The following is a 27700-nucleotide window of genomic DNA, read 5'->3' on the forward strand; positions in this document are numbered from 1 at the left end:
AAAAAGGCGTTCCAGTGAATAATAGTGACCGACTGATAAAAGTGAGACCACTAATGGACTATTTTTCAGAAAAATTTGCATCTGTATATATCCCCAAAAAAGAATTGAGTCTCGATGAGGGTACAATGGCATGGCACGGCCGCCTCTCTTTCAAGGTCTACAATCCCAACAAGCCTGATAAATATGGTGTAAAATTTTATATGTTGGCCGAAGGGACATCAGGCTACATATATAAATTTGATGTGTATTGTGGAATTGGAAAAACGACAGTGGAAACCGTGATGGGGTTGATGGCGCCCCTAGTCAACAAGGGTTATCATCTGTATATGGATAACTACTATAACTCGGTAAGCCTAACAGAACAATTACGTGAAGTGGGTGTTTACACATGTGGCACACTTAGACTCCAACGTGGCGCCCCCAAGGATCTGCAACAAGTGGTAAAGGGTAAAATGGCAACCGACACAACCCTATACATGCGTAAGGATAACACCTTTGTTATAGTTTGGAAGGACAAGCGCCCCGTCTCTGTCATCACCAATATCCACAATGCCGACACTACTCAAGCACAGCGCAGGAAACGCGTTCGTAAACGTGACAGGAGAACTGGAGTAGAAATAGTGAAAATGAACAAACCCAAGGCCATAGTGGATTACAATAAGTTCATGAAAGGTGTAGATCATTTTGATCAAATGGTCAAATATTATGAGTTTGCAAGAAAAACCCACAAATGGACCAAGAAGATCACTTTCTATATTCTGCAAATGGCCATGCACAATGCATACTGTTATGATCTCAGCCTGCAGGAGAAACGAGTCTCCCTTCTTGAGAGTTATTCAGCAAGCCTGACCTAACTAGAAGGTCTAGCAAGTATTGAGGTGATAACGCATATGTAAAATAGTTGGTTGGATATGTGTAACAGTTTGAGATTATGGGCAATGCAGAAGAAAATAGATAAATGACTGGCTAGGAGATGTGGACATTTTGCTGGAGGCTTGAGGCTCGCTTCTGGAGGACCTTGACCTCACTTGAGTGCCAGACATCGCAGGGGGAAGCCGCGCTTCGTTGAGCTCCCGTCAGAAGGGAACCCCTAGTGATATATCTCTAAGAGAAGAGAAGTGTGCAGACGTGCCAGCTGTGGAATCGAGCTGGGGACGTGTGGTCTCAAGTCGTGGACGATAATTAGTGAATATTAAGCCGCCCGGAGGCATTATTGTGGGCTGTGTGGAGCGCCCTGACCAGACGCCGTCAGAGGAAAAGCGCCCTCGACCAGTTAATCTGTGGTAAGCACGATATACGCCAGTTCATAGTGATTGCATTGTAGTTGGTCGTGTGCCCAGCGACAGTAGCGATGTTTATTTATAAGTTAGACATGTTTTAATAAGGCAGAAGGCCTGAAATAGGAGAGTGAAGAGGGAGGAGCACGGAGCGACGTCCGTCCTCTCTGAGCTCTGGCGGACGACTGAGGGAGCCTGGCTCCGGATGGAGGAAGACCCTCCCAGCGAGTGAGGACGCCGCCGCCAGGCGAGGTGGAGTATGGACCCGCCCAAAACGGGGGAGTCCACTCTCACTGTATGTAGAGAACAGATAGAGGTTTGAGGCAAACATATTGTGTGAATATTTTTTGTTTATGTGTTAAAGGGGAACATTTTATTGGAGTGTCGATGGGTTGCAGGTTTGTCTTTTGGGGAAGAAGTTGCTGAGAACTTCGAAGCCAGCAGATGAAGTAGCTGATGAGACTCCAAGGTAGTGGAGCAGAGGACCTCGAGCTGTGAGGAGAAGCAGCAGTGAAGAGGAGTGTCACGTGCTTCTGTAGAGGTGGTGTAGCAGCCAAGAGAGCTGTGGAAGAACCTAACAGAAGGGTGAAGCACCGTAGTTGCACTAGGAAACTTCATGATAGCAGCCGGGAGGAGCTGCAGAGGATCCTGGTAGTGAAGCCCGGAAGAACCTAAAGAAATAGGGTAGTGAACTTCCAGAGGTGGAAGGGGAAGTTCTGGTGGATTACTAGTAGGGAGTTGATAGTGTTTGGTTGTCATTAGCGTGCAAGACGCAGTGAGAGGTGAGTGACTGTTGGCATTCTTATGTCAAGGATTTTTTTATACTGAAGTACCAATGAACATTTACACTGGTATATGTTATTGCATTCAAATGCTGGTTTTCTATATATATATGTTATCTTGCTGATGGTGTAACAGTGTGTAGGCTTGACCAACTTGAGGAAGTTAATAGTATCAGGTGGTGAACCAGGAGGTAGGATACCACTTGATAAGCTGATAATAGAGTTCTGATGGTATTGGAGTGCAACCTGATTGTGATATTATAGAGTATAGGATTCATTATTATTATATGTGTGTATGTATCGTGTATGTGCTTTGTTCAGTAAATGTGTCACAATTTGCTGGTGTTTGCCCTTGTCCTAGTGAGGCTTCCCAGGAGGTAGTAAAGAAGGAGAGAGAGAGAGAGAAAGAACCATGAACCACTGCTGTGGACAGGGTAGGAGGTAATACTAGTAAGTCATAGGGGGATTGAGGAGATCATATCTCATAAGGAGAGAGTGGGGAGTCACAGCGGCTCGAGTGGGTGTGTGCACGTGACGACGAGGCTAAGTGTTGGAGCCGCATCCCCTGAACGTGTGACGTTGAGCCCCTCTCCAAGAGCCAGAAGCGCCAAGGGTGATCTCCTTATTATATAAGCACTCTGCCGAGTTGTGGGTTGGGTTGTCCATAGAGGAGGATCAACGACGACAACACCAACCAACCCACAGTCTATATAATAAATTGGGGGCCTGTGTCCGGGAGAGTGAACTGACACACCCACACCCTGTCCAAGAGTGGATTTGTACACCCTTGCTGAAATAAACTGTGTGACCGCAGGTGTATATTCTCTCTCTTGGGAAGACTCACAGGACAAGATGGATAAGGTGCAAGCGTTTGTGGAGTCAGGCAAGCCTGAGGACTTAGAAGGTTGCACGAGGGATCAATTGAAACAAATAGCAGAAAAATGTGGCATCAGGTTGAAAGCATCTAAAGTAGCTGGGATGAAGGATGAGATCCTGAGGCAGTTAAGAGCCAAAAGTGAAGCGGCAGAGCAAGGAGCCCAGGAAGGAGCTGAAAGTAGAAAGGAGGATGATGGGCAGGATGAAGTGAGATCCCAGGGATCGAGTAGGAGCAGCAAGAGTAGCCGCAGTAGTAGGAGTAGCCGGAATAGGAGCTTGGAGAGATTCCAGTTAGAGCTCCAGATGCAGCGTGAGGACAAGGAGAGACAGTTCCAGCTGGAAAAGATGAAATTAGAACTGCAGATGAAAAATGAAGCCGAGAAGGAAAAAGAGAAAACCAGACTGGAAGTAGAAAAAGAGAAAACCAAACTGGAAGTAGAAAAAGAGAAAACCAGAGTAAGGGAACTGGAGTTGGAACAAGAGAAAGAAAAAGAGAAAGCAAGACTAGAGGTCGAAAAAGAAAAAGAGAGAACAAAACAAATGCAGATAGAAGCGAACAGAACCTTGGCTGAGCAAAGGATTGAACATGGGTTGCCAGAGAGCACCACCCAGGTATCACACCCACCAGATGTTAGGGTTAGGGAGAAGGACATTCCCTTGTTTGTTCCCGAAGAGGCAGAGAGCTTTTTCGAGCACTTTGAAAAAGTAGCCAGCATCAAGGAGTGGCCACAGGAGGAATGGGCCCAGCTGGTCCAGTTAAGATTGACCGGTGCAGCCAGGGAGGCATACACCCAATTGTCACTGGAAGAGTGCCAGGATTACGCCACAGTAAAGAGCAGCATATTGCGCTCGTTTCAGTTAACCTCAGAAGCTTATAGGAAGCGCTTCAGAGAAATGATCAAAGTTGGAGCATGTACGTTTGCTGAGACAGCAAGAGATCTGGAAAGACGATTCCAGAAGTGGATTGAGGCTGCTGGAGTTGGATCTTACGCTGACCTAAAGCAACTGATGGTCATGGAGAAGTTCTTGGAGATGATGCATCCCGAAACAAAGTTCAAGATCCAAGAAGCAGGGATAAAGGAGGTGAAAGATGCCGCAGATAGGGCGGATATGATTACTGAAGCGTACAAGAGCTTAAGGGAGAACAGAGTGAGAAGCGAGGCGAGACGCAGCAATAGCAGACCCAGTGGAGTCTGGGGAGGAAGAAGTTTTGGGGGGCAGACAAGCAGACCAGCTAGTTTTAAGCCCCAGGAAGGAAAGTTGCCGAGTCCGCCTGCTGGAGGTAAGCAGGAAAATAAAAGTGTGCAGAGGAGACAAGAGTCCAATGAAGCTCCACAGAGTACGAGTAGTACGTCTGGCCCGAGGAACTCCAATACGAGTGGGCAGAGTCAGAGCTACTCTGGGACATATAGAAGAGACTTTTCCCAGATGAGATGTTACAATTGTAACGGATTGGGTCACGTGATGCGAGATTGTCGGCAGGGCAAGAGAGTTGTGACCCTGGCCATGTGTGACCCCCGAAGTAAATATACTAATGTGTTCCGAGACAAACCACAGAAGGTGAACTTAGTGAACGAGAGGTATAGGCCATTCATGAGCAAAGGTTGGATCAGTGTAGGAGGCCAACCTGAGGTAGAAGTTGGTATCTTAAGAGATACCGGAGCTAATCAGAGCTTGATTGCGAGAAGCCTGATTGGGGATGGTCGACGGTTAGCTGGCAGTGGGAAGGTGAAAGTATATGGGTTATTGTCTGAGAGTGACATGCCCGTATGTACTGTCCAGCTAAGGTCGGAATATGTGTCGGCAGAGGTGATGTTGGGAGTGTGCCCCGACATACCTATTCCAGGAGTCCAAGTGATCCTGGGGAATGACTTGTGTGGGACAAAGGTGTTGCCAAGAGTCATAGCGGAGACTGTGCCAGAGGAGTGCCCAGAAGGCCACTGCACGGGTGGGACACCTGAGAGTGTGAACCTGACTGACATCCGAGGGGATGAGTCAGGAGACCGCCAAGCCATTGAGTGCCCTGTCTCGGTAGTGAGGAAGGCAGAGGTGGCCGACAAGGAAGACGCTGGAGAAGATGATACAGTGTCGATTCAGCCAGTGGAAGAGATCGATGTAGATATAGCACGGCTGTTTGATGAAGGTCCAGCCCAGAAAAATGAAGTCTCGGTGAGGTCAAAAGTGAAGATGGCCCAGCCGAAGAAGAATACTGTGAAGGGAGTTGACCTGAAGAGAGCCCAGACTGCTGAAATTAAGGGTCAGAAGGTGAATGCAACTGTGCTGAGTATGAATCAGGGAAGATGTGGATATACGGAGGGCGGGAGTAGAGCGTCACGTTGTCCACGAGCACAGAGGCATAGGGATAGTGGAGTTAAGTTGTTTGAGATGTCAGGAGTTGACATGTTCCACAGGAAACGTGAAGAAAAGATAATGAAGAAGAGTGATAGCCGAGAAAATGAGAGGAGAAGAGACGGTATGTGTGGGGAGATGCTTACGAGCACTCTGGGAGAGGCAAGACGACGCGTACGGTCGAATGCTGTTAGATGTAGTACAGTGCCCGAAGAAACTTTTAGGGAACGAAGAAGAGTTGAAGGAGAAGAAATGGAGTTGTATAGAGGTGAGAAGTGTGGGAAGAGGATGATGATGCAAGCATGGAGGAATAGAAGAAAGCCGAGGACTCGATGGAGGTCAAACAGGATGAGGTCTCGGATAAATGAGGAGACGAAAAGGAGGAGCGTCGGTGAAGACGATGGAGTGAAGTATGATGACAGGAGACGAAAGTATAATGGCAGTAGATGGAAGAGTGAAGACGACAGAGGAGGTACAGACAGTAGATGTCTGACTCTGGACGTGAAGAGAAGACGAGGAAACGGAGGGTGGAGACAATAAGTAGAGTGGAACGATGGAGTGCAGGCGTCCAAGGAGGACAGCCTAGCCAACAGGTGCCAGATAAGTCAGATCGTTTATGAGAAGATCATGTTTCGGGCGAGTTGTGAGCCAGATGTTGCAAGGAGCAACGAACTAATTGTAGACTCCTAAGGGAGTACGTAAGCAGATCAACCGTTCGAACCAATCGGTTGAAGAACGAGACAGTGTGGTGGCGGATGTATTATCTCGAGCCTAGCCACTAGAATAACTCTCAAAAATAAGGGGAGGGGAGTGTTATGATCTCAGCCTGCAGGAGAAACGAGTCTCCCTTCTTGAGAGTTATTCAGCAAGCCTGACCTAACTAGAAGGTCTAGCAAGTATTGAGGTGATAACGCATATGTAAAATAGTTGGTTGGATATGTGTAACAGTTTGAGATTATGGGCAATGCAGAAGAAAATAGATAAATGACTGGCTAGGAGATGTGGACATTTTGCTGGAGGCTTGAGGCTCGCTTCTGGAGGACCTTGACCTCACTTGAGTGCCAGACATCGCAGGGGGAAGCCGCGCTTCGTTGAGCTCCCGTCAGAAGGGAACCCCTAGTGATATATCTCTAAGAGAAGAGAAGTGTGCAGACGTGCCAGCTGTGGAATCGAGCTGGGGACGTGTGGTCTCAAGTCGTGGACGATAATTAGTGAATATTAAGCCGCCCGGAGGCATTATTGTGGGCTGTGTGGAGCGCCCTGACCAGACGCCGTCAGAGGAAAAGCGCCCTCGACCAGTTAATCTGTGGTAAGCACGATATACGCCAGTTCATAGTGATTGCATTGTAGTTGGTCGTGTGCCCAGCGACAGTAGCGATGTTTATTTATAAGTTAGACATGTTTTAATAAGGCAGAAGGCCTGAAATAGGAGAGTGAAGAGGGAGGAGCACGGAGCGACGTCCGTCCTCTCTGAGCTCTGGCGGACGACTGAGGGAGCCTGGCTCCGGATGGAGGAAGACCCTCCCAGCGAGTGAGGACGCCGCCGCCAGGCGAGGTGGAGTATGGACCCGCCCAAAACGGGGGAGTCCACTCTCACTGTATGTAGAGAACAGATAGAGGTTTGAGGCAAACATATTGTGTGAATATTTTTTGTTTATGTGTTAAAGGGGAACATTTTATTGGAGTGTCGATGGGTTGCAGGTTTGTCTTTTGGGGAAGAAGTTGCTGAGAACTTCGAAGCCAGCAGATGAAGTAGCTGATGAGACTCCAAGGTAGTGGAGCAGAGGACCTCGAGCTGTGAGGAGAAGCAGCAGTGAAGAGGAGTGTCACGTGCTTCTGTAGAGGTGGTGTAGCAGCCAAGAGAGCTGTGGAAGAACCTAACAGAAGGGTGAAGCACCGTAGTTGCACTAGGAAACTTCATGATAGCAGCCGGGAGGAGCTGCAGAGGATCCTGGTAGTGAAGCCCGGAAGAACCTAAAGAAATAGGGTAGTGAACTTCCAGAGGTGGAAGGGGAAGTTCTGGTGGATTACTAGTAGGGAGTTGATAGTGTTTGGTTGTCATTAGCGTGCAAGACGCAGTGAGAGGTGAGTGACTGTTGGCATTCTTATGTCAAGGATTTTTTTATACTGAAGTACCAATGAACATTTACACTGGTATATGTTATTGCATTCAAATGCTGGTTTTCTATATATATATGTTATCTTGCTGATGGTGTAACAGTGTGTAGGCTTGACCAACTTGAGGAAGTTAATAGTATCAGGTGGTGAACCAGGAGGTAGGATACCACTTGATAAGCTGATAATAGAGTTCTGATGGTATTGGAGTGCAACCTGATTGTGATATTATAGAGTATAGGATTCATTATTATTATATGTGTGTATGTATCGTGTATGTGCTTTGTTCAGTAAATGTGTCACAATTTGCTGGTGTTTGCCCTTGTCCTAGTGAGGCTTCCCAGGAGGTAGTAAAGAAGGAGAGAGAGAGAGAGAAAGAACCATGAACCACTGCTGTGGACAGGGTAGGAGGTAATACTAGTAAGTCATAGGGGGATTGAGGAGATCATATCTCATAAGGAGAGAGTGGGGAGTCACAGCGGCTCGAGTGGGTGTGTGCACGTGACGACGAGGCTAAGTGTTGGAGCCGCATCCCCTGAACGTGTGACGTTGAGCCCCTCTCCAAGAGCCAGAAGCGCCAAGGGTGATCTCCTTATTATATAAGCACTCTGCCGAGTTGTGGGTTGGGTTGTCCATAGAGGAGGATCAACGACGACAACACCAACCAACCCACAGTCTATATAATAATACGCATTGTATAACCACTACTCAACAGATACAAAAAAACTAACACTATTAGAGTTTCACGCAGTAGGAATAAAAGCCTTATTGGCGTGGAACAGCGAGGAATGGCCAACAACAACAAGTATACCACATGTTCCCGACATAGATGCCAGCGCAGCTCCTCCTGCTGACGCGGCAGTTTCAACACCCGGCACATCTGGTGCGAGGCGTCCTCTGTTCATCTCAACACCTCAAGCCCACTCATCAACCACAAATTCTGAAATGGACATTGAGGACATAGAACCACTTGATGTTTCTGATTTCATAGAAGATTCTACTACAAGTTTGGTGGTTCCTGTAGAAGACAATATTCCTCCAGTGCATCCAAGAAATACAAGAATTATAGATTCAGAACAATGTCTCAACTACAAGTTGACGCATGAACTCGTGCACTTGGCTAAAAAAAGAAGATGCCGTGTTTGTTACAAGTCTGGCAAAAGGAGGGACGTGATATATGGATGTAAAACTTGTGATGTGGCACTGTGCGCTGCGCCTTGCTACACAAGGTACCACCGAAGAAAGATATTTTGGGTGGAGAAAAAATAACCACCGGCAACAGCTTCACTCCACCTAAAAAACATCAGATGAGCAACTTCAGGATCAGAAGCCTGAAGATGGTGGAGTGAAGAAAAAATGCTCAACTGTTGATCTTCAATCAACATAGACAGGGTAAGTACACCTATTTGGAATTTTTTATCATGTATAAGAAGTTATATTATATACGTTTTGTAGAGAATTTATTTGCGAATTTTTTGGTACCAGAATGAATATTATATCACATAAAGTTCTATGAGTAAAAAAAAAAAAAAAACAAAGTATGTTTGGGGGTGTGGCGGGTGTGGCTCTGGGTGTGGCGGCCGTGTGGCAGTGGGTTCCCTTTAGCCGTTGATATATCCAACACGTGGGAAATATTTGTATGTGTTATGTATATGTCTCTGTAGGGAATTTTACTGCGATCACTGTCATACAAATTATAAAATGTTTCAACAAGTATAAACATGACAAACATCAAACAAACGAAAACAATGCGTTCGTTTCTGCCGCGAACGCATACTGAGCGACGTGGTTCTATATTTGGCGCTTCTCTTACACATGCTTTGTACAAATGTTATACATTTCATCTTATAGAAAATTTTATTGCGAACACATTGGTATAAAAAAGAAATACGTACAGTGGAACCTCTATTAACGAGTGGCTCTATTAACGAGTTTTTCCAGTAACGAGCAAGCCACTCTCAGCAAATTTGTCTCTATTGACGAGCTCGCCTCTATTAACGAGTGAAACCACATGGCGCTTCCTAGTGTCTCGCGGGTTCTCGCAAATTCTCGGACGCCTCCGACGCCAGTGTTGTTGTTGTATCTCACACGACAAGCATCCCTCTGGATTTATTTGAGCTTTTCTTTGAGTTTTTAGTGGTTTTGCGACTACAATTTGTAACACACGATGTCTCCAAAGAAGCTGCTTGCTAAAGATAGTGTTGTCAAGAGGAAGAAAGACACAATTACTGTGGATTTAAAGAAGGAAATTATAGCAAAGCATGAGTGTGGTGTCTGTGTGATTGATCTCACAAGGGAGTATGGCAGGTCCTCATCAACAATTTACACCATTAGTAAGGGAATGAGGAGGTAAGGGAGGATGCTGCCTCTTCCACTGAAATCAGGGAAGTGTTTGGAATGTTTGAAAAGGTGAACTCATTCTTGGAAAAGCTGCCCTGATAAAGCAGTGACAACCAGATGTGTGAAAATGTTTAATTAATTTATCACTTTGTGATAACACTTTATGAAAGTGTTATCACTTTCGCAGGTATATGTCACTTGAACGTGACACACTTTTTTTCTCTTGAATGCACCCAAACACCGCGCTCAAGCGTCATTTGAGCAAATATTTCTATAAAATCCAATTCTTATCCGATCGACTTGGGAATTGTATACATGTTTGCCATGAAATTTCCGTTTTCTTTAATAACCACATTGCCTATTTGAGAAAACGGCATTGTATTGTATCTTCGTGGTAAGACTATTATATTGTTGACACAACGAGTGTAATCAACGTAGTTTTTTATTTGGTGCTGGTCTAACGCATCCTTGTGTGACATTTGAAATGAAATTTGGGTGAAATTCCCAAGAAGAGAGAGTCCGCCTGACTCAGAGGTGGATTCCCCTTCCACACCATAACCCCTCTCCTCCTTCCCACCTCTCCATCGTCTCCCTCAAGCCAGCAACTACTCTTCATAAGGTAAAGTAAATATTAAAACACTACAACAAAACATTTATATTTACATGTGCAACATTATATTTACATAAAAAAAAGTCATACAAGTATGGATGTTTTTGGGAGTGGAACGGATTAAATTTATTTCCTTTATTTTAAATGGGGAAATTTGCTTCCAAAGACGAGTTTTCCAGGTAACGAGCTCGGTGCCAGAACGGATTAAACTCGTTAATAGAGGTTCCACTGTACATAGAAAAGTAGGGTCAGGAAACGTATAAATGTATAAACTTTCCATGCATGATTTCCCCCCTGTGTTTTCACCAGTGCGCTCGCGGCTAACTACTCTCCACTTCACACACTCTTGCGGGTGGGCAATTACCTATATTAAACATTCATATGCATATGTCCGTGTAGAGAATTTTATTGCGATTCCAATGATACCAAAATTAGCGATGTAGGACAACTGTAGGCTTCGCAACCATTAAGAGAGTGGAAACATTTTGTTGCTGTTTGGCGCTCTCGGCGAGTGATCTGCATAGTTTTTTATTTGGTGTTGATACTCCTTATGCTTGGGCGGCATTTTATAGGTATGCTCTTATAGACAATTTCATTGCGAACACAGTGATACCAAATTTAAATACGTGCGCCTTCAATTATTGTCAGGACAGTCAAAAGAGTGTACACTTTTTCGGTCTTACCGCGTAGGAGCGCGAAGTGCCAAAAGCATCTGGGGTATTGATTTTTTTTGAGCGCCGAGAGCGCGAAAGTGTTAAGATATGGGCACCACACAACAGCTGCATATTCTAGCTTTGGCCTAACAAAAGTCATTAACAATTTCTTTAGTATATCGCCATCCATGTATTTAAATGCAATTCTGAAGTTAGAAAGCATAGCATAGGCTCCTTGCACAATATTCTTTATGTGGTCCTCAGGTGATAGTTTTCTATCTAGAACCACCCCTAGATCTCTTTCTTTATCAGAATTCTTTAAAGATTTCTCACATAATATATAGGTTGTGTGGGGTCTATGTTCTCCTATTCCACATTCCATAACATGACATTTATTAACATTAAATTCCATTTGCCAAGTGGTGCTCCATCTACTTATTTTGTCCAGGTCTTCTTGAAGGGCATGACAATCATCTAAATTTCTTATCCTTCCTATTATCTTTGCATCATCAGCAAACATGTTCATATAATTCTGCATACCAACTGGTAGATCATTTATGTACACAATAAACATCACTGGTGCAAGAACTGAACCCTGTGGTACTCCACTTGTGACATTTCTCCATTCCGATACATTTCCTCTGATTACTGCCCTCATTTTTCTATCAGTCAGAAAATTTTTCATCCATGATAGAAGCTTACCTGTCACCCCTCCAATATTTTCCAGTTTCCAGAACAACCTCTTATGTGGAACTCTGTCGAAAGCTTTTTTTAGGTCCAGATAGATGCAGTCAACCCAACCATCTCTTTCCTGTAATATCTCTGTGGCTCGATCATAGAAACTGAGTAAATTCGATACACAGGATCTTCCAGATCAAAAACCATACTGTCTGTCTGATATTATATCATTTCTCTCTAGGTGTTCTACCCATTTAGTTTTGATTAGTTTTTCCAATACTTTCATTATTACACTTGTCAATGATACAGGTCTATAATTGAGGGGGTCTTCCCTGCTGCCACTTTTGTAGATTGGAACTATGTTAGCCTGTTTCCACACGTCTGCTACGATTCCTGTACACAGGGATGCCTGAAAGATCAGGTGAAGTGGAATGCTGAGCTCAGATGCACATTCTCTCAGAACCCATGGTGAAACGCCATCTGGGCCAGCTGCTTTGTTCTTACCGAGCTCCTTGAGCATTTTTTCCACTTCGTCTCTAGACACCTCTATGTGCTCTATGTTGTTCTCTGGATTCTTATTGTATCTGGTTCCCTAAAGATCTCATTTTGTACAAACACACTTTGGAACCCCTCGTTTAGTGTTTCACACATTTCCTTTTCATCTTCCGTGAATCTATTTCCCATTTTCAACCTCTGAATATTATCCTTTACCTGCAATTTGTTGTTTATGAATTTATAGAATAGACCTGGTTCTGTTTTACATTTGTCTGCAATCCCTTTTTCAAAACTTCTTTCTGCCTCTCCCCTCACTGCCGTGTAGTTGTTTCTCGCATCTTTGTATCGCTGGTATGTTTGGGGGTTCGGCCTCTTCCTGTATTGATTCCATTTTTGTGTCTTTTGGTCTCTAGCCCTCTCGCAATTTCTATTGAACCAATCCTGTTTCCTAGTTCTGCATCTCTGTTTTGGTATAAAATTTTTTGTGCCTTTATCATATATTTCACAAAACTTGACATACATCTCATTCACTTCCTTGCCTAGCATCAAGTCTGTCCAATTATACTCACTAAAAAAATTTCTAAGGTCACCATAATGTCCTCTCCTGAAGTTTGGTTTTTCAACTGCTTCAACCTCCTTATTTTCTTCCAGCTTATAACGCATTGCATACTTTATTCCCAAAAAGACATTGTCACTTTTACCCAAGGGAGGAAGGTACTGAATGTCAAATATCACTTCCTCCTTCCTGGTAAATATAAAATCTAGCATGGAGGGAACATCCCCTTCCCTCATCCTCATAGCTTGTTTAACATGTTGATACAAGAATGTTTCCAGGATGAGGTCTACAAATTTACAGGTCCAAAAATCTTCTGTTTTAGCTTCATATGCTTCCCAGTCTATGGATTTCAAGTTGAAGTCACCGACTATCAACAGTCGTGATCTATCGTTATCCGCTCTCGCTATAATCTCTCTCATTATTGTTATAAGACCTTCACGTTTACTATCTAGCTCCTTCTTTGACCATGTGCTGCTTGGCGGTGGACTATATGCATTTATTATCATTAGTTTATCATCCTCATGGCAGATCTCTAGTGCTATTATGTCAACTTCTTGTGGATTGGCAGTCATTATTTTGTTCACCTTTAGGTGTTCTTTTACCAGCACAGCAACGCCACCGCCTTTCCTAATTCTTCTGTCCCGTCTCCAAATTGAGTAGCTCTTTGGGAATATGACCTCATTTAAAATTACATCTTCAAGTTTTGTCTCCGTGAGTGCAACAATGTCTGGTGTCTGCAGCTGTATTACATCACTTAACTCCAGTATCTTCGATCTCACTCCATCTATGTTGGTGTGTACCATCTTCAGGAACTTGTTCCCCCTCTCCTTATTCTTCACTCCCCCTCTCTCTATTGATTTTGTTGGTTTGCCTTTATGTACCACTTTACTGGTTTGCCTACCCCTATCACTTTGTAGAAAAAAGAATTTATTTCTTCTTCATTCCTGCTCTCATTTAAATGTTTTGCCTCGGCGAGGTTCAGTTTCAGCTCTCTCTATCTTCTTTTGAAAGATCTCGTCTTAACAACCACCCTTTCCCATCCTCATCACTTTGCAATTTTCTAGCATTCCTTAGTACTTCTTCCATCTGTTTGGCACCGTTTAGGGTGATCCTCAAAGGTCGATCTTTCCCTTTTACGTACCTGCCTATTCTCCTGTAGTCACACACATTCTCTATGGTTGTAAGACCTTCCACGAGGCCAACAATTTTATCTACTACTTTAGCTTCTTCTACAGCTCTTTCTGACCTAGATGTTATCGCCTTTTCTTTGCAGCCAAAAATGATCAGGGACTTACTCCGATCAACTGTGTTTTGCACCAACTTCGGGTTAGATGCCAATTCTTTTCTCACTTCCAGCCTAATGTTTGTTTTATCTTAGTTGCTGCAGTGTTTGGCTTCCTTTACTGCTTCTTCTATTTTTTCCTTCTCCTTGATTATTGTATTTAGTATTTACTTGATTATATATATTATATATATTGTATTTACTTGATTATTATGTAGTGACGAACCACACTGGTTCCTAGATATATATGAATTTCTAGAAATACCCCCCCAATGTTGATATTTTGAGGCTTTGTCTTTAATTAATTAATAATACAGTCTATTCATTATTTTCCCGTGATTATTCTTTTAATTAATATCCATAGACACTGGTTCTCTAGTGTCATTCTAATGATCACTTTTACTCGTTTTCCCTCTTTTCTCAAAAGTGGGTGGTCCTTCGATTTATTTAAATACAATAATCAATTAATTGAATATATAAGTCAAGCCCCAGAAATCCAACATTATGGTCCTTATCGAACCGGATACATACCAATTAACATTACTAATTAGTCATAACTAATCACCGTGTGAAGTAGTCTAGACTAACCACATTTTATTAATTGTGGCTACCGGCAGTGTACCACATAGGTTAGCCTAATTCACACCAATTTATTTGCTGCTTATACCTCATGTATAAAGTAGCACTCGTGGGACACAGTCAATTGCCCACAACACTCAGACCTATACCTCATACTGAGGTGAGAATCTTCAGGTCACCAGGAGCAACAGCTCATAACTTCTATAATAATTCCACATTAACACCTGCGTTAGAGTGGCCTCACCATCTAACTATTATTTATTTAGGTGGTAATGACATCCATCCTACTCGACACCCAGCTGAGGTAATTAATCACCTTAAAACAATAATTTCCTCATTTAAACTTGTTAGCAGTTCAGTGGTGTTCACATTAGTGGAACCTCGCCAACTGAGCAATAATAATTGTTGGGGAGTAAGTCCAGAATATTATCAAAGAGCTGCCAAATATAAACTTTAGGCTGAGGAAGAGAGTACGATTGGATGCCACTTATATTCAATTTACAGCCAGACCATGCAGGCAAAACCTGGCAAGAGATGGTGTACACCTGTCAGGTGAGTCTAGGTCACATGTAGTTGACAAATTGATCAACACAATTAATCACCATAAAAGGCTGTGGCTGGCAAGCCAAATTAATTGTACATAATTGTATTTTCACCTGTGTGTGCAAGTGCACACTTATATAAACTATAAAATCTAAAAAAAAACAAAAACACAGCACAACTATATATTCACATTATTGCACCACAAATTAATCTATGCCAACCTTTATTAGGTAGGAATTTAGGCTGTGATTGTGCTGAATTTGGCACAAATGCAGACTAAATAAATTTGTAGTTTCTTAGGTAGAAATTCTTACAACTAGTCTTGGACTAGTCAGTAGTGCATACATTATTCATTCTTGTGCTGACCCTATCAAGGGTGGGATTCAAACTTATAGTAACTTTGATTAGAGTATATACGTATTAATTGTTTGTGTACTCATTATTTGTGTGTATGCATTTTGAGTGCTGCTGAATGATCACCATTACATCTAATGGTGATAAAGATGAGCTAGCCGGAAGAAAGTTAATGGTGAAGTTCAAGCACTGCTCAAAATCCTTAGCTACTTATTGTTAGGTAGGTAAATTAACCTCTGAACGAGGTAGTATAGTCTATTTAAGTACATAAGGCTATTATATTGATATTGAACTCCATTGAATGAGTCAATATCCCAGTTACATCAGTAACAACTATTTACTATCAGACCAGCCCTTACCCAGCAAGATGGAAACGGCTGACAAAATGTAAAGGACCCTTATCGATCTGAAAGGTCATTTGACCCGACAGATTACCAAGTGTCAAAATCTGTCCCAACAGTCACCTGTTGACTACCTTGAATTAGAAGACTTACTTCAAGTTGCTGAAGGCAAATTCGAGCATATTAAGCAACATATGAATCTGTACTTGACAGAACTTTACAAAACTTCAATAGGTGAAACTGAACTTGAGGATATTGTAAATGATTTAGCCAAGTACGAAGATGATGTACAGGCTAAGCTTCAAACCTTTAAAAAGCAAATTGCAAAAACAAATTAACAACAGCCTCTACTGCACATCCAGATCCTGATGTCAAATTACCTCAGATCAATATACCCACTTTCTCTGATAACGAGAATGAGAGTTGGGATGATTTCTGGAGTAAATTCGTAGATGCAGTAGACTCTAAAGCTAACATCCCTCAAACAACCAAGTTCACTTTTTTACAAGGCTTGTTACGAAATGAAGCCTTGAAGGTAATCTCTAACATAACACTGACCAGTGATGGTTACGACCTAGCTGTTCAATTGCTTAAGAACAACTACGATAACAAGGAAAGAATTATTACTATCTTAATTAAAAAATTGTTGGATTTACCATCTGCTAATAATTCTACAGATTCTCTCCAAACTTTCAGACTAGAGTTAGAATCTTTACTCAAGGCCTTAAGCCTTAAAGTCCAAATTCAGACTGCTGAATGGATGACAAAAGTAGTTGTAAGGTGCAAATTACCAAGAGAAACTTCAGATAAATTGTGTACTATGTACAATAAAACCTTTCTGACCTTGAATGAAATTACAGAAGGTCTACATACCTTAGTCGAAAGACAAAGAGCCAACCAAGATGGGAAGAGTGTTTCATACTTCTCTACTAACTCTCATCATAACCCACCTAACATTGACAACTCAGTCAAACCCAAATCGACTTTGAATAAGTCCAATAAATTCAAACCTAAGACTACTCCATCCACTGGAAAAAGGAGTGGTAGTGTAGGTATTTATTCTGTATCTCCCTCCGACGTTACAACTGATATGTCTACTAAGAGGACAAACTCAGCCAGAGAGAGAAGGTGTCTGTTCTGTGATCAAGAACATGTCACTTACAAATGCACTGTTTATCCTAACTTTAATACCAGGATTAAACGGCTACAAGAATTACACAGATGCACCAAGTGCATGAGTTCTCATGATCCCAGTAAATGTGTAGTGCAACTACGGTTATGCAGTAGATGCAACAAAGGTATACATCATTATGCCTTATGTAGAAAAACTTCTACACAATCTATGACACCTGGGGAGATTTCTATGAATTCTACCACAGTACAATATTGCAAGGTACATCAAAAAATAAATGTACTTGCTACTGAGTCAGGCAATAATACCACTCTGTCTACAGCTCAACTCAAACTAATTGACGGGAAGTCTAGAGTTAACACTAGAGGTCTCTTTGATCAAGAATCACAGAAAACCTTCATCACACAACAATTAGTCGAGCAGTTAAAATTAAAACCTGCCAAAAGTGTGAGATTGAATATTTCTGGATTCTTGACTAATAGTGGACCTCGTGAATACCAAGTAGTCAAGATGTTAGTCGAGACTTGGATCTTCCACTAGTCCAATACAAGCGGTAGTAGTAGATAAACTTCCTTCAGACCTGCAGGTCACAGGACTAGCTCGCACTGTGAGATATCTCAAACGAAACCGCATGAGGCTAGCAGATTACAAAATAAATTCTGACTGCCTCACTGATGTTGGTATACTTATAGGCGCTGACCATTATTATAAATTTATAACGGGATGCACAAGACAACATGGAATGAATTTGTTGTCATCTGCTGGAGGCAAATTGCTTACTGGACCGGTGCTTTTCCAACAAAACCCAGCGTCAACCAACCAACAATCGAACAATACAATAGTGGCGTGACTAGGCTTGGAACAGTCACCCCTACATTTCAGAGAAATATCTGAAGATAATGAGTCTGATCCACCTGTACATCGTCTGTGGGATTTAGACACTTTAGGTATTGTCCCTGAACAACCAAGCCCTGATGATATGTGGACTTACCAGCAATATCTGGACACAGTTGTCTATAAGGACAAACAATACTGGGTGAGATTACCATGGAAGTTAAATCATCCACAACTTCCAGTTAATTATTTCATGGCAGCCTCTCAATTACAGTCCCAATTAATACGGCTGAAGAAACAGCCAGATAAATTGAACATTCATCAATTAATTCAACAACAACTCAATAATAAATTTATCAAAGTTGTTGATAATGATGACCGAAAAACAGGTCACTATTTACCCCATCACGCTGTGGTGAAAGATTCATTGACAACACCAATATGTATTGTCTTCAACTGTAGTGCCAAAGTGAAGGCAAACAGCGTGTCCTTGAATGAATGTCTCCAAACGGGACCTAGCCTAACACAAAGGCTACATGATGTACTATTACGATTCCGCACTGGTATTTTCGCTTATACTGCTGATATCAGTAAAGCTTTCCTTAGAGTAGGCTTACAAGAAGAGGATCGTAATTACACCAAATTTCTCTGGATTAAGGACCCACTGGATCCTAACAGTGATGTCATAACCTACCGATTTGCCTCTGTGCTATTCGGAGCGACTTCCTCCCCGTTTCTACTTCAAGCCACATTAGATACACATTTGAGGAAGTCAAATAGCCCTTACAAAACAGAGATCATAAAACATAATTTCCAGGGAACTACAAATGACAAATCCAAATTGGTAGAAATTTACCATGAGGCTAACCGTGAGTTATTAGGAGCCAATATGCCACTACAATCATGGGCCTCAAACAATAAATCATTAAACCAGATAATCGAGAAAGAATTTCCGGGTTATCAGGTGCCTAATCAATTAAAAGTTCTGGGCGTGGAATGGAACACAGGTACTAATGAGATGAATGTCAAGTCAGTACAAACCAATAATTCATCCCTTATCTTGAGGTTATCTTGAGTTGATTTCGGGGCATTTTTTGTGTCCCCGCGGCCCAGTCCTCGACCAGGCCTCCACCCCCAGGAAGCCCCCCTGTGACAGCTGACTAACACCCAGGTACCTATTTACTGCTAGGTAACAGGTCTCCCTTACCATGAGAAAATTACTCTCGTATGTCAGTCAACCATTTGACCCTTTAGGCTTACTTAGTCCTATATTAATAAGGGGCAAACTCCTAATGCAGGAATGCTGGCAGAAACATATGGGATGGAATGATCCGTTGCCAATTGAGTTGCAAGATAAATGGCAGATACTCGCAACGGATTTCAATTAGGTGTTTTGAAATTTCCTCGTAATGCTTCAGGACAAAACTTACCCACAAATTTGCACGTTTTTTGCGATGCCTCTGGGAAAGCGTATGGCGCTGTAGCCTACTTAGTCAATAATGCACAATCAATTTTACTCACATCTAAAGTAAGAGTTGCTCCAATCAAGAAGAGATCTTTACCTCAAATGGAGTTAACTGCATTGCTGGTGCGAGTGAGATTGGCTCATTGCCTGACCAAGACACTCAATAATATTCACTTTGGTGAAATCGTAGTGTGGTCAGACAATGAGGCAGTCTTACAATGGGTAAGAAATAACAACAATAAAACTCCCTACGTTAGTAATCGCGTTAGGGAAATTCATGAATTATCTGCTGGATATAAATTCAGACATGTCCCCACTAAGGACAATCCTGCAGATTACTTATCTCGAGGGTTAACATTAAAACAGCTAATCAAGCCTTCGATGTGGTTTAATGGACCTTCACAGCTTGTTAGTGGTCATTGGCCCAAACAGAAACCACAAGTCATAGTGACTAGTATCACTACTCCCATGAAAGACCCAGAACCTCATCGAATCTCAGCTATTAATCCTCACAATTATTCTAACTTGAGTAAGTTATTAAGAGTGACAGCACATGTGTTTGACTTTCTTCCTAAGATAGGAATTAGACATAAGTTTCCCAATCCTATACTCTACTGGATCAAACGTGCACAACAAGAGACATATGGAAGTGAACATGAAAATCTTCCAGATAAATTAACCAAGTCTCTAGGTATCTGGTATGATGCCAACACTCATAATATATTAAGGTGTGGAGGACATTTGCTTCATGCAAAAATTGATTTGGATACAAAGAATCCGATCCTTCTACCACGTCACTACATTATTACAAAGCTTCTAGTTTTACATCACCATCAATATGGCACTTTGCATGGTGGAGTGTTAGACACTCTCACCGACCTAAGACAGAAATATTGGTTTCCTCAAGGTCGTCAAACTGTCAAATCAATCACTAACGAAGATAAGTTCCAGCTCATGCGATACGGAAAAAATTAAAATATAAAAACGGAAACCACGTACAAAACTCTGGCAAATCATAACATAGAACGAAAAGGCAATGTAAAGGATCTGGGTGTACTCATGTCGGGAGACCTTACCTTTAAAGAACACAATAAAGTAGTCGTCACAACTGCAAGAAAAATGACAGGTTGGATAACAAGAACTTTTCACACTAGAAATGCTATACCGATGATGACACTTTTCAAAACGCTTGTGCTCTCTAGAGTGGAGTACTTAATGACAGCCCCTTTCAAAGCTGGAGAAATTGCTGACCTGGAGAGCGTGCAGAGATCCTTTACTGCTAGAATCCACTCAGTAAAACATCTAAATTACTGGGACCGACTAAAGAGCCTAAATCTGTACTCCCTTGAGCGCAGGCGGGAGAGATACATAATAATTTACACGTGGAAAATAATTGAGGGGCTGGTCCCAAACCTGCACACAGAAATAACATCACATGAAACCAGAAGACATGGCAGGATGTGCAGAATACCCCCGTTGAAAAGCAGAGGTGTAACAGGTACTCTGAGAGAAAACTCTATCAACATCAGAGGCCCGAGACTGTTCAACACGCTTCCACTACACATAAGGGGCATAACTGGCAGACCCCTCACAGTGTTCAAGAGAGAACTGGATAAGCACCTCCAAAGGATACCTGATCAACCAGGCTGTGACTCATGTCAGGCTGCGAGCAGCCGCATCCAACAGCCTGGTTGATCAGTCCAGTAACCAAGAGGCCTGGTCGACGACCAGGCCGTGGGGACGCTAAGCCCCAGAAGCACCTCAAGGTAACCTCAAGGTAAGGTAGCATATCAGCCTGGTATAGCTCCAGGGAGCCGACGGGTCTCGCCCAGAAAATGGCGTTTCATTACATTCAACACTGGTTTTATACACAGATAACTATTATACAAGTCCCTAGGTTCTTGCTTGAAAATAGAACAGGTGTGTGTGGCACAGTAAAGGCAAGAAGAAAGGAAATGCCAGTGTTTGACAATAATCTTGAAGTTTATTGATTGCCAGCTAAGAAAAAGTGATCAAAAACTTTTAGTGTGGTGGAAAGACAAGAGAGAAGTGAACATGTTGACCACCGTTTACACTGGTACAATGGTGGACTGGTGGCAAGGTGAATAGAACAACAAAGCAAATAATCTATATGCCAGATTGTGTGAAGGACTATAACATCAACATGCGTTCGGTGGATAAATGTGATATGATGGTGGGCGCAGTCGAGTGTGTACGGAAAACAGTGAAGGCGACCAAGTAGATGTTTTTCCACCTTGTTGATGTAACAATGCTGAACAGTTACAATACGTATCTTGTGAAAACAGGTGGTAAAAGAAATTTCCATGCGTTCGGTTATACTGTAGTGACACAATTACTAGAAATATTTGTCAAACCAATTTCTGGCATATAAATGTTAATTGTGGACCATTTACCACCAAATAGGTGATAAATGAAATTTCCGTGTGTTCAGTTTTACTGTAGTGACACATTTACTAGAAACGTTTGCCAAACCAATTTCTGGCATATAAATGTTCACTGTAATCCGTTTACCACCAAACAGGTGGTAAACGAAATTTCCGTGTGTTCAGTTTTACTGTAGTGACACATTTACTAGAAACATTTGCCAAACCAATTTCTGCCATATAAAGATTCATTGTGATTGTGACTGCACCATGCTCCCACACCAAGGCTTGCTTTCAAGAATGCCTTTCTGACACACAATATAACGAATTTACCACCAACTGGAAAGCGTGCAGTAGACCAGTGTGAGTGTATTGTATGTAAGACCACACAAAAGAGGGAACAGAAATGTAAAGTGGTCTTAACTTGGTGCACAGCGTGTGAGGTCCCTTTGTGCTATGTCAAATGTTTTGATAAGTATCACAGTCTCGAGGCCTTCTAAATGTTCAATACTGGTGCAAAAATATGTACATATTGAGTGAGTGTATATAGTGAAAACAATTCGTAATAAATTTTATATTTCCTGAAAATAAAACAACTTCGTGCACATGCATGTGACACTAATATGTGACAGTATATTAAATTTATAACAGTTGTATTATAATAAAACATCAAGTGACCACATATTGTACAACATCAGTGAAAAAATGGTTGTAAAATACGCCATAGATACTGTAACTAATGCCGTTAAAATAAATTCGCAGCAATTCGGAATGCTAGAACGCCGAGTGTGACGCTCCCGGGATGCACCACGCTTGAGCGACCATCTTGGCAATATCTTCATCAATATCATCGGCCAACTTCTCGGCTCATTTACGTCATTGGTAGGTACAATTAATTTTTATTTTTGTTTCCGGTACTCGAGAACATAAATGAACACATTTGTAAGAAAAAAAAATTCTTGAATTTTTTTTTCTTGTGTCTGGTGGTGTTGCGGGCATTATGGCCCTAAGCAGCACAAGGGTTAACCACTGTGATGCGTCGAGTTTATTGTGACACTTCCCCTGTGCGCATAAAATCAAGTGTTTGCAAATTTTTTTATCTTTGTAATATGATAAATTCCCTTTCCTGAACACGTACATGTAAAAAAAACTAAAACATTCCACTTACTTTGGCTGTGGGGACATGGAAAAGGAGGCATCACGGCTGGTCGCCCATGCGTGAAGCTCCCAGAGACAGTCATGGGCGACATTCAAACACAGCGAGTTGCCACAAATATATTTTCAATTATTTGTTCTATGCATTTTCAATGTGGTGTTATTTGTTTTTATCGTATATGATGCATACTTGTGTTTTTTATAATATGTCTACAGTAAAACATTCATAATGTTCCATGGAACTGTGATACATGTGTCAGTAATGTGTCCACAATAAATGTTTATTGTCGCAATATTACTTGTTAAAAATTCACTAAAATTACAATATGTACAGTTTCACACACTATTTACACAGTAACACACTGTACTACACACTCAGTACTTCGGAAGTTAGTGATAATCAAAGAAGCAGTCTATGGTACACAGTGCGACTTCGCTCTCCTTGCACCAGGTACAGATAGATTTTTGCTTCCCGTTTCTTCATTCTGTATGCTTATAAATAATGCACTCGCATACATACTTGGCTTTAGTACTTGTAGGTGGTATGTAATCAAGTTTGTGAAGCATAAGGTGGTCTTGAAAAGATTATAGGAAAAGATCAATTTGTAAGGTAGTCTTGAAAAGATCTCCTTGAAAGGTCCCTCGGTGGAAGAGATTCAGTCATTCTGGAAAAGAATCGGTCAACCAGGAAGAGATTCAACCATTTTGGAAAAGAATCAGCTATTCTTGAAAATATCTATGTAAAACACCACCACAGAAACCACCAACACTGTTCATCTATCTTCAACACAGCGTCGGACAGGTGTTTGGGAGCCAGAGGCACGTGCGCCACCCATTGTTGCTCACTCAGTACTAACTCAGCCAGCAGCCCTAGGGCATTCTGGGAATTTTTTCTAAGATAGCTGCCTCTCACTCGAGGTCCACTTCGTACTGAACCTACCGCGCACGCGTTTTGAATGGGTATGAAATATTCAAAAGTTGTTTTTTTAGTTGGCGAAGGTTTTCCACCGACCAAGTTTTCTCAGTTAATGTAGCACAGTGGTTATGGGTTAAGGTGCTCAAACTTGTCCTCCAGATAAAAATTAAATTGTACAGTAATTGCTCAAACTTGTCCCCCAGGTAAACCTGCAGAATGGTAGAAGTTTCTCGCCACTCAAGCATGCGGGTCCAACAGAACCCATGCCACGCCCCCAACGAAAAGAATAGGCAGTCTGCCAGCCAGGAAGACTCCGGAACCTCCAATTGCACTCAATTCCGAGCCGAAGAAGAAGAAGAAATGAACTCGAATAAGGATGGATCCATCACAAAGGCAGAATCTGGGTCTCGCAGGGGATACGTAGCAAGAGCCTCCCGAACCTACTTAGGTGAGATTCGACAGGCAGAAAACCTCTGTAAAGATGGAGCCCAGGAAGCCAAGGGAGCCCGGAACCGAACCCAGGGAGAAGCCGACCTCAAATCATACTCATACAGGGAAGGGAGGTAAGAAAACCCCTACCCTTGTAACAACAAGCCTCGTGAAGAGGGCACCAATACCCAAGCAGTGTCAAAGGAGGCCAAAGGCCTCCCAGGTCAACGTATCCCCAGCCCCGGGATCTCCCAATTCAGGACCCCAGGGCAGAGCCATCCTCCACACCCTCTACCCCTGAAAAAAAAGGCAGAGTCCAGGAGTAAGGCTGAGAAGAAGGGGGTCTTGCTAGGGGGACCCAGAAGCCTCGGAACGAGGAGGCGGCTCGAATGCCTTTGTCCTCAACCCCGAACGGGGCGGCTCTAGAAGCTGCTCGAGTTAAATTACCAACTAAACCCTGACCCGACCCCAAAACCCTCAGACGTTTCGGAGCCAAAAGCAGGGGGGAAAAAGGTGCAGGATGAACAACAGGGGAAGAACCCAGGGAGTGCGGACTGAACCAAAGTCGAAACGACTAATGTCCCCAGGTCCAGGTCCCTGTAACCAAAGCGGGGCAGCCGTGGGACATTCCGGTGGGAAACCAATCTAGCACGTTGCAGACAACCTAAACCTAGCATACAATGTGGATGCTGCCTGTTCCCTAACAGTAATGTCATCAGAATAATATTGGAGAACAAGCAGAGAACACGACTTGCAAGACTCCAGGTCAAAGGTGTCGTTGACCCAAGAGGCAGCATGATGGAGGCAAAAGTGGTGACTGTCACCCTGAGACTAGGGCACACAGCAACCTTCAAACCCGCACAAGGTGGGCTGGAACTCGGAAGACGCAGCCAGAGGTCCACCGAGGCCCGACAGGGCTTTCAAGGGCTCATAGGCTGATTGCTATGTGAAGCCCGGGCAAGGTGTTATTAACCGGTAAAAACCCAAAGCTAACAAAGGAGATCTAACTCTGAAACCCCTGAAAATGTACAAACATGGGGGCCTAGCGGAAGGCCACCCACGTATTACATTATAACCTCGATTCAACGTACCCCGATTCAACGAATCTCTGGCTAGTTCGCACACTTTTAGGCCGGATTTACTCACCCGGTTCGACGAACAATGGTTCGCAGAAGTGGGGGATGTTCGGATTTGCTTACGATGTCCAGACAGAGTTCACAGACTGGTGGAAAACTTTCCATTCTATCACAGATTACAATTAACCCTTTAACTGTGCGGCCTATAAATATGACACCCCCCCCCCCAGTGCGCAAGAAATGAAAACTCGGGAAAAAATTATTTTTTCTTCTGAAAGTGGCAAAAACCCCTCCCTGTATATGGGTATAGCAACAGAAGTTCGAAATTGTACTTACTTTGACTGCTATGGGGTCCAAAAGATGGGGCGTGACGTCATCATTCCCCGTGCGCCAGAGCAGTACGCTCCTGGGGCCGGTGAGGCGCCCGGGGCGGGGCGCGCGAGTTGCCGCGAATATATTTTTGTTCATTGTTGCGCACAGTTCCAAATACATTTTATTTGTTTTTACGTGCCAATCCTATGTATAATGAACACGTACACTACATTATGGCAGTAAAACATCCGTACTGTCTGAAGACACTGTGTTACGTGCATGACACTTGTGTACACATATGTTGCACATATTTACCATGTATCATGCTAATTTATGTATATATACAATCTATTTTCAGACTATACACTGTCACACACTATATACATTCACCATAAACACTCAGAACACCGCGAGTGTGAGCAGCCAGCCCTCCCTTACTCCAACATCTTACTCGCCATCATTGCTCCTCCCACCATTCTGTTATTGTTCTTATTACACTAATTGCACATGTTATATATACCTATCTACATGTTTTATTTACCAGAACTATGCAAGTAAGCCTGTATTGTGTCCAAACAGTACAGTGGCCACCATACACTGCATGACAAATCACACAGCAGACAGCGGACGACGCCATGATTACGACGTCACCTCCCTCACCAAAATAGCTCCTCACAACATACTCCTGGTGCTGTTATTACACTACTGTATATACACACACTGTATATACACATGTACATATGTGTTGCCCATAGCGAACCACTAAGCTAGTATGGTGAGCAAAACAAGAGTTACTGCCACACAGTGAGGCTACCTCAATTCTCTCCCTTCCTCCCTCCCTCACCAAAATTCCTCCTTCCTATGCACAATGCTAATTATAACCACAATCCTGGTCACTAATACCTGTAAATGAATAATTGACCACAAGTTTATTTTGAAAAGGAACCTAAAAAGTCGTTTGAAGATTCCTAGATGGACGAAATAATGCTGTGGTGCTGTGGCTAGCACTGTGAACATCGTGAACAGCAATGAATCACTGATATTTGAACATTGTACCCAGTCATTATCACACTCGGGCTCTTCTATTATACTATCATGGCTAAATAAAACAGGTTATATATATATTTTGACAATATTAGGCGAGGCTGTGGTCACACGCTGAACAGCAGTGCTGTGCGCTCATGCTGCGAGCGCCAGCCTTGGTTGCTCACTCACTACTGAGGCTCTGACACCCGGCAATGTGGACCATGATTTTTGTTAAAGATGGCGACTGTTTACAAGAGCCCTGAGGAAGCTGATGTGAACCCCATGTAGCCGCAGGAGTTTTGAATGGAAAGTGAAAAATAAAAACACCCGGAGGTGCGTTCCGCACCCGAAGCCTGGGACTGCAGGCGCGTTGCGCAGTTAAAGGGTTAAGTTCTGTGTAATCTGTAAAAGATATGATGCTCGAGTGTATCCTTACCCAGGACCTTCACCACTCCCTAAGGAGAGAGTAGTTCATCTTCGTCCCTTTAAGACCACTGGTGTCGATTACACAGGAGCCTTGCTTCTCACTGGCAATCCAGATAAGATACCAGTGAAAGCTTATATTTGCCTCTTCACGTGTGCTACCACACGAGGCGTACATCTAGAAGTGACTTCTGACATGAGTGCTGAAGCCTTCATCCAAGCTTTTCGTAGATTTGCAGCACGCAGATCCTGTCCCAAACTAATGATATCTGATAATGGTTCAAATTTTGTGGCAGAAGAAGCCAGCCTACGAGAGATATGGAATCATCCAGAAGTACAATCTGTCATGCAGAGACGACAATGCCACTGGAAATTTATTGCTCCAAGAGCCCCCTGGCAAGGTGGGTACTACGAACGTATGATAGGGGCTGTCAAGAAATGTTTAAGGAAGACCTTGCATCGACAGAAAATTAGTTACTCTGAACTCCAAACACTCGTCGTGGAAATTGAGGCGCGAGTCAACAATCGCCCATTAACTTACCTATCAGATGATTTCTCACAGAGAGAGCCCCTGAGTCCCTCACATTTAATACATGGAGGCCTGCTGAGCCCTCTGATACCTTTGGCAGAAGAGGATCCCGTCGACCCTTCCCATGTAACCAGGAGTGACTTAGTAGAAAGTTACCGACATCTCTCGAGAGTAATTGAAAGGTGGAAT

At 42.9% G+C, this 27700-nt stretch overlaps 1 protein-coding gene across 1 annotated transcript; it reads left to right on the forward strand.

The window, feature by feature from the left end:
• Positions 1–53: 53 nt before the first annotated feature.
• On the forward strand, positions 54–16168 carry LOC138361557 (piggyBac transposable element-derived protein 4-like). Its single transcript, XM_069320822.1, has 2 exons — positions 54–695; positions 15920–16168. The coding sequence occupies exons 1-2, from the start codon at positions 54–56 to the stop codon at positions 16166–16168; spliced, it is 891 nt and encodes a 296-aa protein (XP_069176923.1).
• The last annotated feature ends 11532 nt before the right edge of the window (positions 16169–27700 follow it).

This window comes from Procambarus clarkii, unplaced genomic scaffold, assembly GCF_040958095.1.
Source record: "Procambarus clarkii isolate CNS0578487 unplaced genomic scaffold, FALCON_Pclarkii_2.0 HiC_scaffold_473, whole genome shotgun sequence".
NCBI classification, from domain to species: Eukaryota; Metazoa; Arthropoda; class Malacostraca; order Decapoda; family Cambaridae; genus Procambarus; species Procambarus clarkii.